The 13,666-nt window shown below is 61.1% G+C and overlaps 3 protein-coding genes across 3 annotated transcripts; 1 reads left to right on the top strand and 2 right to left on the bottom strand.

Annotated features, from left to right (window-relative positions):
• Positions 1 to 526: 526 nt before the first annotated feature.
• On the top strand, positions 527 to 1,687 carry INS49_009662 (uncharacterized protein; the record flags this gene model as incomplete). Its single annotated transcript, XM_043170390.1, has 5 exons — positions 527 to 537; positions 598 to 663; positions 726 to 881; positions 945 to 1,383; positions 1,457 to 1,687. 5 exons carry the CDS (start codon positions 527 to 529, stop codon positions 1,685 to 1,687), a joined length of 903 nt encoding a protein of 300 aa, XP_043024955.1.
• Positions 1,688 to 2,061: 374 nt separating this feature from the next.
• INS49_009661 (uncharacterized protein) lies at positions 2,062 to 3,936 on the bottom strand (the record flags this gene model as incomplete). Its single annotated transcript, XM_043170389.1, has 1 exon — positions 2,062 to 3,936. One exon carries the CDS (start codon positions 3,934 to 3,936, stop codon positions 2,062 to 2,064), a length of 1,875 nt encoding a protein of 624 aa, XP_043024954.1.
• A 406-nt stretch (positions 3,937 to 4,342) lies between these two features.
• Positions 4,343 to 12,541, bottom strand: INS49_009660 (uncharacterized protein; the record flags this gene model as incomplete). Its single annotated transcript, XM_043170388.1, has 4 exons — positions 4,343 to 8,875; positions 8,910 to 11,708; positions 11,841 to 12,139; positions 12,223 to 12,541. 4 exons carry the CDS (start codon positions 12,539 to 12,541, stop codon positions 4,343 to 4,345), a joined length of 7,950 nt encoding a protein of 2,649 aa, XP_043024953.1.
• Between the last annotated feature and the right edge of the window lie 1,125 nt (positions 12,542 to 13,666).

The raw sequence follows: 13,666 nt of genomic DNA, 5'->3' as shown, positions 1-13,666 counted from the left end.
ATGCCTGTGTGTCTGGCTACTCCAGAGTTCGGGTTGTAAACTTGTTCTTGTGTAGGAGCATCTTAGCTGTTTGTATTCGGCTTCATGCTAGTCATTGACCGCACTTCAAGTGTCTTACGATTCTCACACATTCATAATGTAACGGATCTGTTTGCTTCAAGCAGTTGAGCACCGCATGATTCGATTTGCCCAGCTATGAACACAATTATGGGAAGGAATGCCCCTGTGTCTTCTTTCACTGGTAGTTGCAACCGCGACAGGTTCCAGCCGACCAAAAAAGTTCTATGCAACAAACCGTTTCTTGACCCTAGTTCCCTTGAATGCGGTGCCAATTTCATTCTGGTACCACAGCTCAAATCGAGTGAAGTGGGGACCCGCCGACGTTATCCAGGTATGCCTCAGCTTCAAATTTAGGAACAACAACCATCAGGTGGCACACCTACCTTCGCATCCTCACGAAGCATCGACTGGCTTAACGCCAACTTTCAGAACTCAGTTCAGCATCGCTATAAAGGAGCAGACCACGATGAAGGACCAGTGAGCTCTGCCACAGACTCGACAGTGAACTTGCGACAAGCATGCTAACCGCGCCCCTAGCGAGCTCCCATCCATCGCCCAGAAGGCGATTGAGCATCTCTTGCGTTACCATGATAGCTGCCACACGTACATTTTTTCTGGACCGCGTTCGATGCCTAGGTACTGGAGCTGACAATGTGACCGCACAGGGGCTTGACGGATCTGCACAAAGACATCATCAAGCAGAGGATCGAAGCACTTCTCCCCCTGAAATCGCTGGCAGCCGACAATGACGTTGCCAACATCGAAATTGTCTCGGACGCAGCCATGTCATTTCTCGACGTCTACAACCTGGAGCACCTGGAGTGTGTTGTGTCCTTTGGTGTCAAGCCCCGGACACGCGACCCCAATTGCTAACAGCAGTGAAGGAATCCGCTCAACCACAAGTGGCTGTACATCGGCGTGCAGACTCTGGCCTCCATTGACCTCAAGCCCGCCCTGGTGAGCGGAGAGGTGAGGCGCCTCTCAGAGGCCTCAATCGAGACGGAAACTCGCGCCATTGACTCTAGCCCAGACCGCCACGACATGTCCCAGCCCGACGAGACCGAAGCCCACGATATTGCTGATCCCAATGATATCCATCACAATCCCCCGACTGCGCCGGCATCCAATACTGACGACAGACCTCGAGAAGAGCAAGCCTCGGCCGGAGGGGAAGAGTCGCCTTCCGTGAAGACCACTCGGTCCAGAAGGAAGAGGAGGTCGAGCGGGTCGCAGGCCGCGAACGGAAATGACCCGTGGGGAGACGAGGAGATCATGAAGTTGATCAAGTGGAAGGTGCAGGGCATGACCCATAAGGAGGTCGGCGTAAGTCTCAGCCTTGCACTACTTGTCAACCTAGATTAATGGAACTCTTGCTGACGAGCTTCGAACTTTGCAGGCCAGGCTTGGCAGGAGTGAGCCCGCGTGCGCCATCCGGCACTCAATAGTCCTGAAGCAGGATAGGTGGATCGAGTTTGCTCGGGCGTACCGGGAGAAGAGGGCGGCTGGCGAAACTTCGGATGCGGAGGGCGAGAATGAGATTGAGATCGGGGAGAAGGACGAGCTGGCCAAGGAGGATGAGGAGATGAAGGAGCCAGAGGAGCAGGAGGATTCTTGCGAGATGAGTTGACCAACGAAGCCGAGCAGGCGACGAAGGACGATGACAACAACGACTTTGACTTAGGGAAGAAGGAGGCGGTGGATGAAAGGAGACAACGAGGTCCTTGGTTGTCCGGAGAGCTGCGAGAGCAGGGTGCAAACCCTCGCCGGAGCGGATCTGTGACTCTAGTCCCTCGAAGAGTCGGCTGTTGTTTCCCCTAGAACGGAAGGAATATAGCCCGCATTGACGAAATGCCGTAGAACAGCTTCCGTCACTTTTTAAGCGTTCTTCATGTACCATTGACAGAAGTTCGGACAAGGAGAAGATGGTCTTGATTAGACTTCTCTTGGGGGCTTCAAAATTTGTATAACTAAATTCAGGCCTAGGACTCCCGCACAATATATTCATTGTGACACACTCCAGCCCTGCTTCTTGCCCGTGAACGTAGCATTGCCAACACCCAAGACCTCGAGGATATCCTTGAACCTAGGCGTTCCAAAGCCAGTCACTGCATCCCAGCCCTCCTTCGCAGGGAATCCGAGGCCGTCCCCAAGCTCAGAGCAGCCCACGGCACTACCCGATGTGATATCCGTGAAGGCCTTGTGACCTCGCTTGTAAAGCCACGGGTTGAGGAACCCAAGCGGGCTCCTGCCAGCAGCGATCAGCGCGTCGTTGACCAACGCAAATATGGCGGAGATGGCGGGCGTGGACGCGCTGGTGCCAGACACGCGTACTTGGCGCGAGTTCCACACCTCGACGTACGAGTACCCCTGGCCTGCGATGTCAGGGTACCCGCGGCCGCTTGGGTTGTAGAAGCCCGCATCCCTGCCACCTAGGGACTCGATATAGGCGTCGACAACGGCCTCCTGGTACAGGGGCCGGGAGAAGTAGTTCGAGAAGCCGCCGCCGCTCGCGTAGCCTTTGCTCTCCTTTTGTGCGACGACCTCCGGGGTGAAGTTCATGGTGGCGCCGACGGAGGTCACAAAGGGGCACGAGGAGGGGAACTCGGGCAGGAAGGAGGAGCGGTCTGTCCCGTCGTTGGAGCTGCAGCAGCCGCTGAAGCCGACGCCCTCGTCGCCCGAGGCGAAGAGCAGCGACACGCCGCGGGCGCCGAGCTGCGCCATGTCGTTGCAGACGCGCGTGGCGTACGAGAGGGGCACGGTCTGCTCGTCGTCGTCGTAGGACGTGCTGATCACCCTGGCCAGCTCGTCGTCGGGCTGCGACAGCAGGTGCTCCAGCCAGGCGAGGTACGGCTCGTTGCTGTAGATCGGGGTCGCGGCGTCTGGGATGGAGGGAGCGCGGCCGCCGACTGAGTAGGCGATGAGTCTGGTTGGCCAGCCGATCCCCAGCATGGCTTGGACGTCGAGGTTGCCCTCGATGTTGGTCTGGTCTTCGATCGATCGGTTGGTATAGATTTGCGAGGTCGTGCCGTTCGCAATGGAGTCGAACTTGAAGTCGTAGGCCCCGGACTTTGCCTCGGGTCTATACTTGGAGAGGAACTGGAAGGTGTCGTTGCGGTTGTTGGACTCGCCGAGGTAGTTGACCAGGCCCATGATATTGGTGTCTGCAGACCGTGTCTGGTAGTCGATGGTTCCGTACAGTGTCCTCAGGCAAGTGGGGGTGACGTGATCCCAGACGCAGACGTCAGTTACGGAGCCGTTGCTGCACAGCGTCGTGGCTGGCTTCGGGTCCTCGAGCGTCTCGACCTTGAGTGCGAAGGCCTTGGGCCTGGCGCGGAACCAGGAGTTGGTCGGCTGGATCGTGTCGATGTGATCGTGGAGGTGGAGCGGCAGAGACCACTTTGGAGTACGCACAACCTCCGAGCCATCGTCATGACGGTAGATCGAGTACTTGGTGTTCAGCATCTGCTCGATGTCGGCGACGGGGAGGGTGACAGTGATCCAGTCCTTGGCCGGGCTGTAGTCCAGCTTTGACTTGTCTACGCCATAGTCGGCCAGCCACTCATGAACCTGGTCCAAGGTCTCATCGGAGGGCTCGACCAACTTGTGAACGTCTTGGGCCGTGAGATGGTGACCGTAGAATTGGTGGTCGGGATCAGACACCTCGTACAGCTGCCGCTCCAGGTCTGAGAAAAAACCTTGCTTCAGACCGATGCGCAGTGCGATCTTGTGGTCAGCATCAGGGAGGCGGGCCTCAGTCCACCTGCGAGGCACGTGGTGAGAGTCCTTGACAGCGAAAGCAGAGCGCTGCTTGACGGGCTTGCCAACGGCCAAGGTGACCATTAGGCCTGCTGCCAAGAGGAGTCCGGTTGCCCTCATTCTGAAACTGTCATCCACAAGCTTGAGAGTTGTGGTATGAGAAAGACGAGGCACTCTGGGGAAAAGAGAAGGAGGCAGGGGACGTCACCAAGGGCGTAGATCTGGGAGCCCATACCCTTTTGTCACGCTACAGTCTGATTCACAAGAGACGGTCACCCACGCACGGGGAATACGGACAAGGAGAACAAACATGAGGTCACAACGTCCGTTTGGCAGAGTTTCGAATCTCAGTATTCTCACACGTAGCACAGATATTGCTTGAAGCTCCACCGGCAGCAGAGACCCCTGATGAGACAGCTTTGGTTGCAATGAGGTCGATAATACATATATACACAGTTCTGTTCCAAATGGCCTTATTCCTTTCTCCCACACGCACTTTGTCCAGGAGCCTTACCCTTGCTCGGGCTTACTTGCAACTCGCACGTACAAACTTGCTTGCCTTGGCAATATCACCACTCAAAGCCTCCATACTCTTGTTGCCCATGATCTCCAACACGGAAATCTCCGACCCGCATTCACTAGCAAGATAGTTCCTGATCTCCATGGCCACCAGCGAGTCCACGCCATAGACGTGGATCGGCTTGCCAACGTCGATATCCGGCTCCGGGATCCGCATCGTGCGGCTCAGCCTCTTCACCAGCGCCTCACAGATCAGGTCTGCCGCCGCCTCCAGGCTCTCGGCAAACTTGAGCGAGTTCGTCACTGACACGGCGCCGTCCTGATCCGCGCTGCCGTCCGCCGCGCCGCCCGACTCGTCGCTCGCCGACCGCAGCTGCCGGAACAGCGGCGACTTGATGAAGGTGGGCTCGGGCAGCCCGCGCTCCTTGAACACGGACAGCGGCGCCAGGCCGACGCCGATCTGGGGCTGGCCCGCGCGCCCCGCGCGCCCCGCGTCGAGGTGGAACTCGACCAGGCTGAGGAACTCGTCCTCGCGGATGCCGTCGTGCGCGAAGAAGAAGAGCGGGTTCTTGTTGAGCGTCTCCTGGTTCTCGGCGACGAAGCCCACGCTCATGATATTGCAAAGGTCGATGCACGTCGCCGCCAGCCCCCGCGCGCGCCGGTGTACGGCAAGTGCGTCCTGGAACGTGTTACCCGCTGCGTAATTGGACTGGCCCCGGTTGCCAACCAGCCCTGCGACGCTGCCCAGCATCACGAAGAAGTCCATGTCGGCGGGCAGGTGCTTATGCAGGTTCCACGTGCCCTGCACCTTGGGGCCTAGGCACTCCTCCCACTGTGCGTGCGACATGAATTCGAACGCAGAGTCGCGCAGCTGCATCGCCCCCTGGATCACGCCCGCGATCCGGGGGAAGCCCAGGCGCGTCACCTCGGCCAGCGCCGCCACCAGCTGCGCCTCGTCGCCGACATTGCACTTTAGCGCCGTCGCCCGCACGCCCATGGCGGCCAGCTCGGCGAGCAGCTCGCGCGTCGTCGCGGCATCGGCGCCGCCGCGCGAGAGGAACACCAGGTTCTTGGCGCCCTGTGCTGGCAAGGCCATCCACTTGGCGATGGACCGCCCGAGACCGCCCGCGCCGCCGGGCAGCAGGTAGGTTGCGTCGGGTCGCAGGCGCGTAGGCGGGAGCGGCTTGGGGGTGACCTTGACAACGTCCTCGGGGTGCGTGGAAAGGACGAGCTTGCCTATGTGCTTGCCCTGCTGTAGGACGCGGAAGGTGTCTTCTATCTCGGCAAAGGTGTGCACGTTGAGTGGCCTGCAGACGTGGAGCTTGCCGGTGGCATGCAGGTCGATGACAGAGCGCATCATGCGGGAGGTCAGCGGGCGCGCCATGGAGGATATCTGCGCAAGGTCGACCGCGGTGAATGTAGCGCACCGGCTGAAGGGGAGCATGTCGATCTTGCCGTTGGCCATGATATCGCGTTTGCCAATCTCGATGAACCGCCCAAACATAGAGAGACAGTTGAAAGATGCGCGTAGTGCCTCGCCCGAGAGAGAGTTCACAATCACGTCGACGCCCTTGTTCTCAGTCATCCGCATAATGCCGTCTGCAAAGGACAGGTCACGACTGCTAAAGATGTGGTCCTCGGCAAGCCCGTAGTTATCCATCAGGAGCTTTCTCTTCTCGGGCGAGGATACAGTTGCGTAGACCTCGGCGCCCAGGTGCTTGGCCAGCTGGATCACGGCCTGGCCTGTGCCGCCCGCCGCGGCGTGAACGAGGATCGTCTCGCCCGCTTTGAGACGCGCCACCTCGTAGAGGCAGAAGTACGCCGTCACGAACACGACGGGAATGCTGGCGGCCTCTTCGAACGACATTCCATCCGGGATCTTGGCCACGAGATCCTGGGGTGCCCTCGTGCGGGTCTGGAGGCAGTTGTTGTCGCCATTGAAGACAAAGATGACACGGTCGCCGACCTTGACATCCGTCACCTCGGCACCGACGTGAGTGACAACGCCAGCGCCCTCGTAGCCGAGGATGTTGTTCACCAGCTCGCCCATGGCCACCATGACGTCGCGGAAATTCAGGCCCGCCGACTTGACGTCTACCTGGACCTCGTCGGCCTTGAGAGGCTCCTGCGCGCCCGGCCAGTCGATGAAGTGCAGCTTGTCCAGACGTCCCGGCCCCGATGTGTGGAGCTTCAGGCTGCGGTCTGGGTCCGCACCGAGCGCCTGCAGCTGAGGCTGGAGCACGGTCGTCCTCTGTGCGATGAAGTCGTTGACGGGGGGAGCAGCGATGATCCGGGCCGTCTGGACGAAGCCACCATCAGGGCCACCGACTGCGTTGACAAGGTAGTCGGCATGGCGATCCGGCGACGGGGAAGACCCGCCGAAATGATGCTTGAAGACCTTGACAACGTTGGAGACAACGAGCGAGGCCTCGGCAGCAGAGGGCAGGTGCATGAGCAACAGGTCCGAGCCGTCCAGGTCTCTCTCCCAGCGCACGGTGCGCAGCAGGCCTGGTATCAGCGCCATGTGCGGGTTCTCGTGTGGATCGAGCGTGAGCCACAGCAGACCTCCAGCCGTGGTCAACAACTGGCGCAGCAGCCCAAACTCGGCCTCGCTAAACGACGACGCGAGGAAGGGGGCGGTGGTCTCCATCGTCACAATACAGCATGTGTTCTTCAGTTTGTGCTGGGCCAGGTCGGCGAAACGAATGACGCTTACGCTGTGCTTGGTGACCTCCCCGACAGCAGAAGCCACGGCCGCAGCCAGGGCGGCGTCCTCGGGCGTGTTATGTGCGATCACAAACACCCGGCTGATGACGTCGTCCTCGTCGAGCTGCTTGCTGGCTTCGTCCTCCGCCGGCCGCGTGGCCACGATCATGCTCTGCACGTGTTGCTCATCGCTGAGCGAGTCCTTGAGCTCCAGGACGGTCTCGGCGAAGCCGGCATCGCGCAGCACCCGCTCCCACCCTTTGCCGTCCAGCAGCGGGCCCCAGGGGCGGAAGTCCTCCTTGCCTGCCCACCAGCCTGCAAGCATGCCGAACACCAGGGGGGACTCGAGGCACCAGAGCTCGGTGGTCTCCTGGAGGAAGACCTTGCCGCTGGGCTTCAGCAGGCTGTTGACGCGGGTCATGGTCTTGGTGATGTCCGAGGTCGCGTGGAGACAGTTGGCTGCGATGACAAGGTCGTACGAGGCCAGGTCGAAGCCCTGCTCCTCGACGTCTCTGTCAATATCCAACGTCTTGAACTCGATTACGCCGCCAGCCTTCCACTTGCCGAACTTGGTAGCGGCGGTTTCGAAGAAGCTCGGGCTGATATCCGTATACGTGTACCTGAGCAGGCGCGAGTCTCCGATGATCCGGGAGCCTGTCGGGCAGATGGCCTCGAGGATGCTGGTCGTCGTGCCACCCGTTCCGGCACCGATCTCGAGCACCTTGAGGTCTGCGCCCCGCTTGTGGCTCAGCGTCCTGGCATACGCTCCCATCAAGGTGTGGATCTTCGGGGTTCCTATAGCGGTGCGGTAGACGCGCTCGAGCATGTCATCCATGCCGAACAGCAGGTGCAGTCCGTCCACGTCGCCGCGGATGATAGGGGCAATGTCACGCCCCATTCGACAAATCATCACGGCCTCGGGGTGGCCTGACGCCTCGTACTCGGCAAGGAACTTGTCGCGCGCAGCAGCGTCTTCCACAACAGCCGCCCACGAGGCGTCCTGGCGGAGCACCTTGTTGTTCTTGTAATGATCGGCGATCAGGCGCAGCCAGCCTAGGTATTTCTGCAAGTGTTCAGGCAGCGCCTTCTCATCTGCAAGCGGCCGGGCCTCGAGGTCCTTGACGGCCTCGATGATCCAGATAGCGCATGCCAGCTGCACGTCTCCAAGCTGCTTCACGTCGTTCTCCTCGAGCGCTGGCGTCTCTAGTGGCTGCAGGGCACGGCGTATACAAGCCTCCGCCTCGCCGCTCGCCTCCAGGATGTCCACGTCCGGCTTCCAGTCCAGGTTGAAGCAGATCTCCCGCGCGTCGCTGGCCGCGTCCCCGGCCGTCGTGCTCCCCTGCAGCGGCACGGCCTCGACGCCGCGCATCACGACCCTCACCGGATTAGCAGCCCCGGCATCGGTGCTCCAGGCCGTGATGTCCGCCTCGACCCGCTTGTGGCCGACGCGGCCGGCGGCGGCGTGCACGGTGAGCTCGGCGCCGGGCTGGGCCTCGACGTCGGCGCTGACCCACACGCTGCGCATGGCGACGGGCACCATGGGCTCCGTCAGGCGCTCGGCGCAGGCCTGCAGGGCGAAGATGAAGGAGTGCAGGATGCTGTCGAACACGGGCGGGTGGATCACGGAGGCGGCGAGCGCGTGCGCCGGCATCGCCTTGGCGAGGTCGGGGACGCGGACGGTGGCGAGCGACTGCCCGCGCGCCTTGGTGTCGCTGCTGCTGTCGCTGCTGCTGCTGCTGCTGTTGCTGTTGGAGTGCGCGCTGGTGATGTTGCGGAAATTGGGCCCGAACCCGAGGCCGATGCGCTCGAGCTCGGCGTACTTGCTCGCCAGGCCCTCGGCCGTCGTGCAGGCCTGCGTGACGGTGGACAGCAGCTCGGCGTAGTGGCGGCGCCGCGCCTCCTCCTCGCCCGCCGTCGATGATGCCCGTGGCGGTCGAGGCGTGGGTCTCGGCGGCGATCTGGCCGCGGCTGTGCTCCAGCCAGGTGTCGTCGTGGGCGCTGGAGGACGTGACCTTCCACTCCCACCACAGGCTGCTGTCCGACTGCCGCGACTCGGCGACGCGCCTCATGGAGAACATGGTCTCGGTGTGCTCGTCCTCGCTGACCTGCAGCGCCCGCGAGATGCTCACGTCGCGCAGGTTGAAGCCCAGCGGCACCTCGCCCCTGTCGCTGTACAGCTGGCGCACGGCCTCGATCGCCATCACCAGGTACGTCACGCCGGCCACGACGATGCTGTCCGTGACCTTGTGGTCGCGCAGCCACGGGACCTCGGGCACGCGGAGGTGGTTGCGCCACCGAGGGGCGTCCGGGTCCCAGTCGCGAACGGGGGCGCCCAGGACGTCGTGCCGGGCATGCTTGCGGAAGCGCCACGCGCGGCTGCTGCGGGACTCCAACCACGAATGTGTCTCCTTGTCGTGGTGGAAGGGGTACGGCGGCAAGTCCACCAGCGTGCTCGCCTTGCTGCTGCCGTTGACCTTGGGCAGGTCGATCGGCAGGCCCGCCGCGGCCAGCGCGCCGACTGTGTTCAGCGCAGTGGCACACGCGTGCTTCCCGCGGGTCAGGAGGGACACGTAGCGCAGGGCCTTGTAGTTGGGGTCGTCGAGCACGGCGTCGCGCGCAGCCGCCTGCAGCGCGCCGTGCGGGCCGGCCTCGACGAGGTGCGACACCGGCAGCTCGGCGCCGCCGCCGACCTTGAGCTGCTTCTTGGCGACGTTGGAGGTGCACAGCGCCACGAGCGCCTGCGAGAACTGGACCGGCGACACGAGGTTCTGCACCCAGTAGTCGGCCTTGGTCATCTCGCCCGCGGCTACCAGGCCGCCCGTGACGGACGAGAAGACCTGCACGTCGGACGGCGGCTGCGTGGCCGCAGCAGCGCGGAGCGTGCCCATCAGCGAGCGGTACTCGTCGGACACGGGAACCATGTGGCGCGAGTGGTACGCCTTGCCCACGCGCAGCTTCCGCGCGAAGAGCTTCTCCGCGCTCGCGGCCTCGACCAGCGCGTCGACCTTGGCCTCGTCTCCCGAGAGGGTCAGGCTGTGCGGCGAGTTGTAGCAGGCAATGACCAGCTCCCCGTCGGCGCCGACTTTCTCGTTGACCTGGGCGATGAGCGGGCCGACCTCGTCCGCGGTGCACCCGATGGCCATCATGGCGCCGCGGACGTTGTCGGCCGCGGGCTTTGCGCTGACGACGCCGCGGTAGTACGCGACCTTCCACGCCGACTCGCGATCCAGGGCCCCCGCCGCGTACGCGGCCCCGATCTCACCGCTCGAGTGCCCAATCACACGCTTGGGCGCCAGGTTCCAGCTGGCCAGCAGGTCGACCAGGGCGACCTGCAGGACGGTGCACAGCGTCTGCGAGTACAGGGGCTGGTCGATCCTGGTGGTCTCCGCGTCGCGCTGCGTGAGCTCCTCCAGCACGCTGAAGCCGCCGCCGAGCGTGCCGGCGATGAACTTGTCGGCCTCGGCGACGCTCGCGCGGAAGACGTCGTAGGCGAGCAGCTCGCGGCCCATGGCGAACCACTGGGCGCCCTGGCCGGTGAAGATGAAGGCTGCGGCGGGCGTGGTGGCCTTGCCCGGGCGGACGGCACTGGAGCTGGTGGTGGGATCGGTGAGCGCGGCAACGAGGGACGTGGCTGAGTCGGCGGTGACGGCCAGGCGCCAGGCCAGGCGCGAGCGCCGTTCTGAGAGTGTCGTGGCGAGGCTGGAGAGGTATGTGTTGTCCACTGTCGAGGAGGTTCCGTCCTCGCCCGTCTGCTTCTTCTGCAAGTGGTCTGCGAGGCTCGCGAGGACTCGCGAGATGCCCTCTTGTTCGTTGGCAGAGAACAAGAAGACCTTGTGGCCTGCCACGGCTTGTGAGCTCGCGTCCTTGCTGGGGCTCGCGAGTGCCGGCGTGCTCGATTTTGTGTTGTGCAGGTGGCTGCTCTCGCCCAGGCCCAACCTGTCCAGGTAGCTTCTCGCATCGTCCAGCACCAAGTGGGCGTTGGTGCCTCCAAACCCGAAACTGTTGATGCTCGCCCGCCGGACCCCCGAGGGCCCTGCCTCGAATGGTGTCGGGGCCAGAGGCAGCTTGAGGCCCCATCTGTCGATCGGTATCCTGGGGTTGATCTTCTCAAAGTTGGTGTTGGGCGGTATCACACCGTTTTCCAGCACCAGAACCGTCTTGATCACCTGGGCCATGCCGGATGCCGCCTCCAAATGGCCGAGATTCGCCTTGCCAGTGCCTATGTATAGCGACGGCCTACCTGTCGCTTTCGGCCCCCCGCGCTGGAACACAGCTGCAATGGCGCTGGCCTCGATTGGGTCGCCAGCCGGCGTGCCTGTGAAGTGGCCCTCGAGGAAGCCGGTGTCGTCCGGGTTGAGGTCATTGCGGGTATACACATCTCGCATAAGGCGCTCCTGGGCCGCCTTGCTAGGCAGTGTGATGCCACCAGTACCGCGGCCGTCCGAGTTGACGCCCGTGCCACGCACCACAGCGCGGATCACGTTGCCGTCACGGATGGCCGCCGACACGGGCTTGAGGATCAGCGTGCCCACGCCCTCACCACGGCCGTAGCCGTTCGCGCGCGAGTCGAGCGAGAAGCACTTGCCGTCGGGCGACACCATGCCGAGGCCGCTGGCACGGAACATGAATTCAGGGGACTCAATTATGTTGACGCCGGTGATGATGGACTGTTGGGAAGTGCATTAGCAAGTGGCTCTGTTTTCCTGTGCCTACTTAGGTATTCGTAGGTATTTACCGCCGTGGTTCCTCAAGTGTGCGACACACACTCGAGAGGCAGATTTTGGGATGTAGTTACTTACCATATCGCTGAGCCCGGCTCGCAGGTCCTGGGCGCCTGTGTGCAACGCTACGATACTGCTCGAGCACGCCGTGTCGAGCGTGAAGCTGCTGGCTCTCAGGTCGTAGAACCAGCTTACTCGCGCCGCGAGGATGGCCGCGCTGGTGCCGATCGGCTTGTATTTGACAGACAAGTCCGGATCCTCCTGCAGGATGGAACGTACGTCGTCGGTAAACTGGCCCGCGAACACGCTGGTGTTGCTGCCTTTCATGTCCTCGAGCCGGAGGCCGGCGCTCTCCATTGCCTCGTAGACATTTTCCACTGCAATTATCGTGTGGTGAGCTTTTTTGCTACGATTTACATGTTTTGTGTGCAGACAGCCGCTGGGTCTTGGCAGCACCTACTTACTACCCGCTGCTGAAGATCCATCGTCTCGACCTCTGTGCGGGTGATGTTGAAGAAGGCGGCGTCGAACTGCTTGCCGTTCTGCTCGCCGTCGCGCAGGAAATGCCCGCCCTTCACGACGTTACTCCCTGCGCGCTCCTGGGACGGATGGTAATGTGCGTCCTGGTTCCATCTTGATGCTGGGACTTCCGACCAGGCCGACTTGCCGTCCATCAGCAAATCCCACAGTTTCGAGGGACTCGTGGCGTCGCCGGGGAAGCGGCAGGCCATGCCAATGATGGCGATGTCGTCGTCGAGACTGGTAGCCGTGGACCCCATGGTGCCGTCTTGGAATTGATAATTTTTACGCAAGGGGGTTATGAAGTAAGGCTAGGTGGTTGAGCACCAAAAGAGTGACGATGACTGCCAAGTCATCTGGGGTTCAAAACGATCGGTATACAACTTTTTGTAAAATAGTACGGCACTATATCAACATAAACTCATGATCATCCATCCTCACTAAATGTAATGTAATAAGATGACTCAGCAGAAAACGGCCCTTTCACATGTACTGTATGTCCTCCCAAGATATCGCTGCTCCGTGTCATACAATCGGCCCATCTCCGGTTTATTTTGCGCCAGATTCGGCTGCGCGGTGTGCTCTGCTCAGGTGTTGAACCCACAAAACAGACCGAGTCAGTGACCCACCACCCCCTCGTCAGCCTCTTCCGATATCTGGGTCGCGAGAAGTCAGACCCTCTTACCTGACTCTGGGGAAGCGGAACCCTTCTGGCAACTCCCGAGGGCCCCCCTTCTTCCAAACACACTGGACAGATCCGATCATGTCACAATTATTGCTCCGGATCAAAAAGAAAATAGTAAATATATAATTGAATTCTATAATGTATCCTTGCGCGAGAATCTAGGTCAACCTGACCGGTCGATGGCACGAAGTTGTCCAGGTATGTATGATCCTAGGTATGATCCAAGCGCCCGGGCAGCTACTTTCATGCTACTTCCAAGTATGTGCGAAAAGAGAGGGCAATTATTTAGGGGGAAAAAGTCTCTGTCCTCACTCTTGTCGATGGTCCCAAATTCTAATATTATGTCGGTCCGACTATACAAGGGGCACGAGCTTATCTGCCACTTCCACCCCACACATTCACATGTCAAACGACTTGATCTTGTGATTGGGCGGTGTGGGGATCGTATTCAAGTTGATCTTACCCACTGGCCTCAAGCGAAGAATGTAGGAGCTTGTCATAATGCTTGTCATAATGCTTGCTAGTTTCTTGAAGTCGATTGGATGAACTGGGGGCCCCGGGGTTTTTATGGGTCAACATGGGGAGCGAGAGAGTGCAGTCTATGTACTAAAGGTAGTGCGTTCTTCCGTTGGATCCCTATTCCGTGCAGTAATCAGGTGGTATCTCTACAAACAGGACAGGACTACCTCGAGGGTGGACG

The sequence above is a fragment of the Diaporthe citri genome, assembly GCF_014595645.1.
Source record: "Diaporthe citri strain NFHF-8-4 chromosome Unknown scaffold_4, whole genome shotgun sequence".
Taxonomy (NCBI): Eukaryota; Fungi; Ascomycota; class Sordariomycetes; order Diaporthales; family Diaporthaceae; genus Diaporthe; species Diaporthe citri.
Note: the sequence above shows the minus strand (reverse complement) of the source record. Positions and strands in the feature narration are given on the sequence as shown.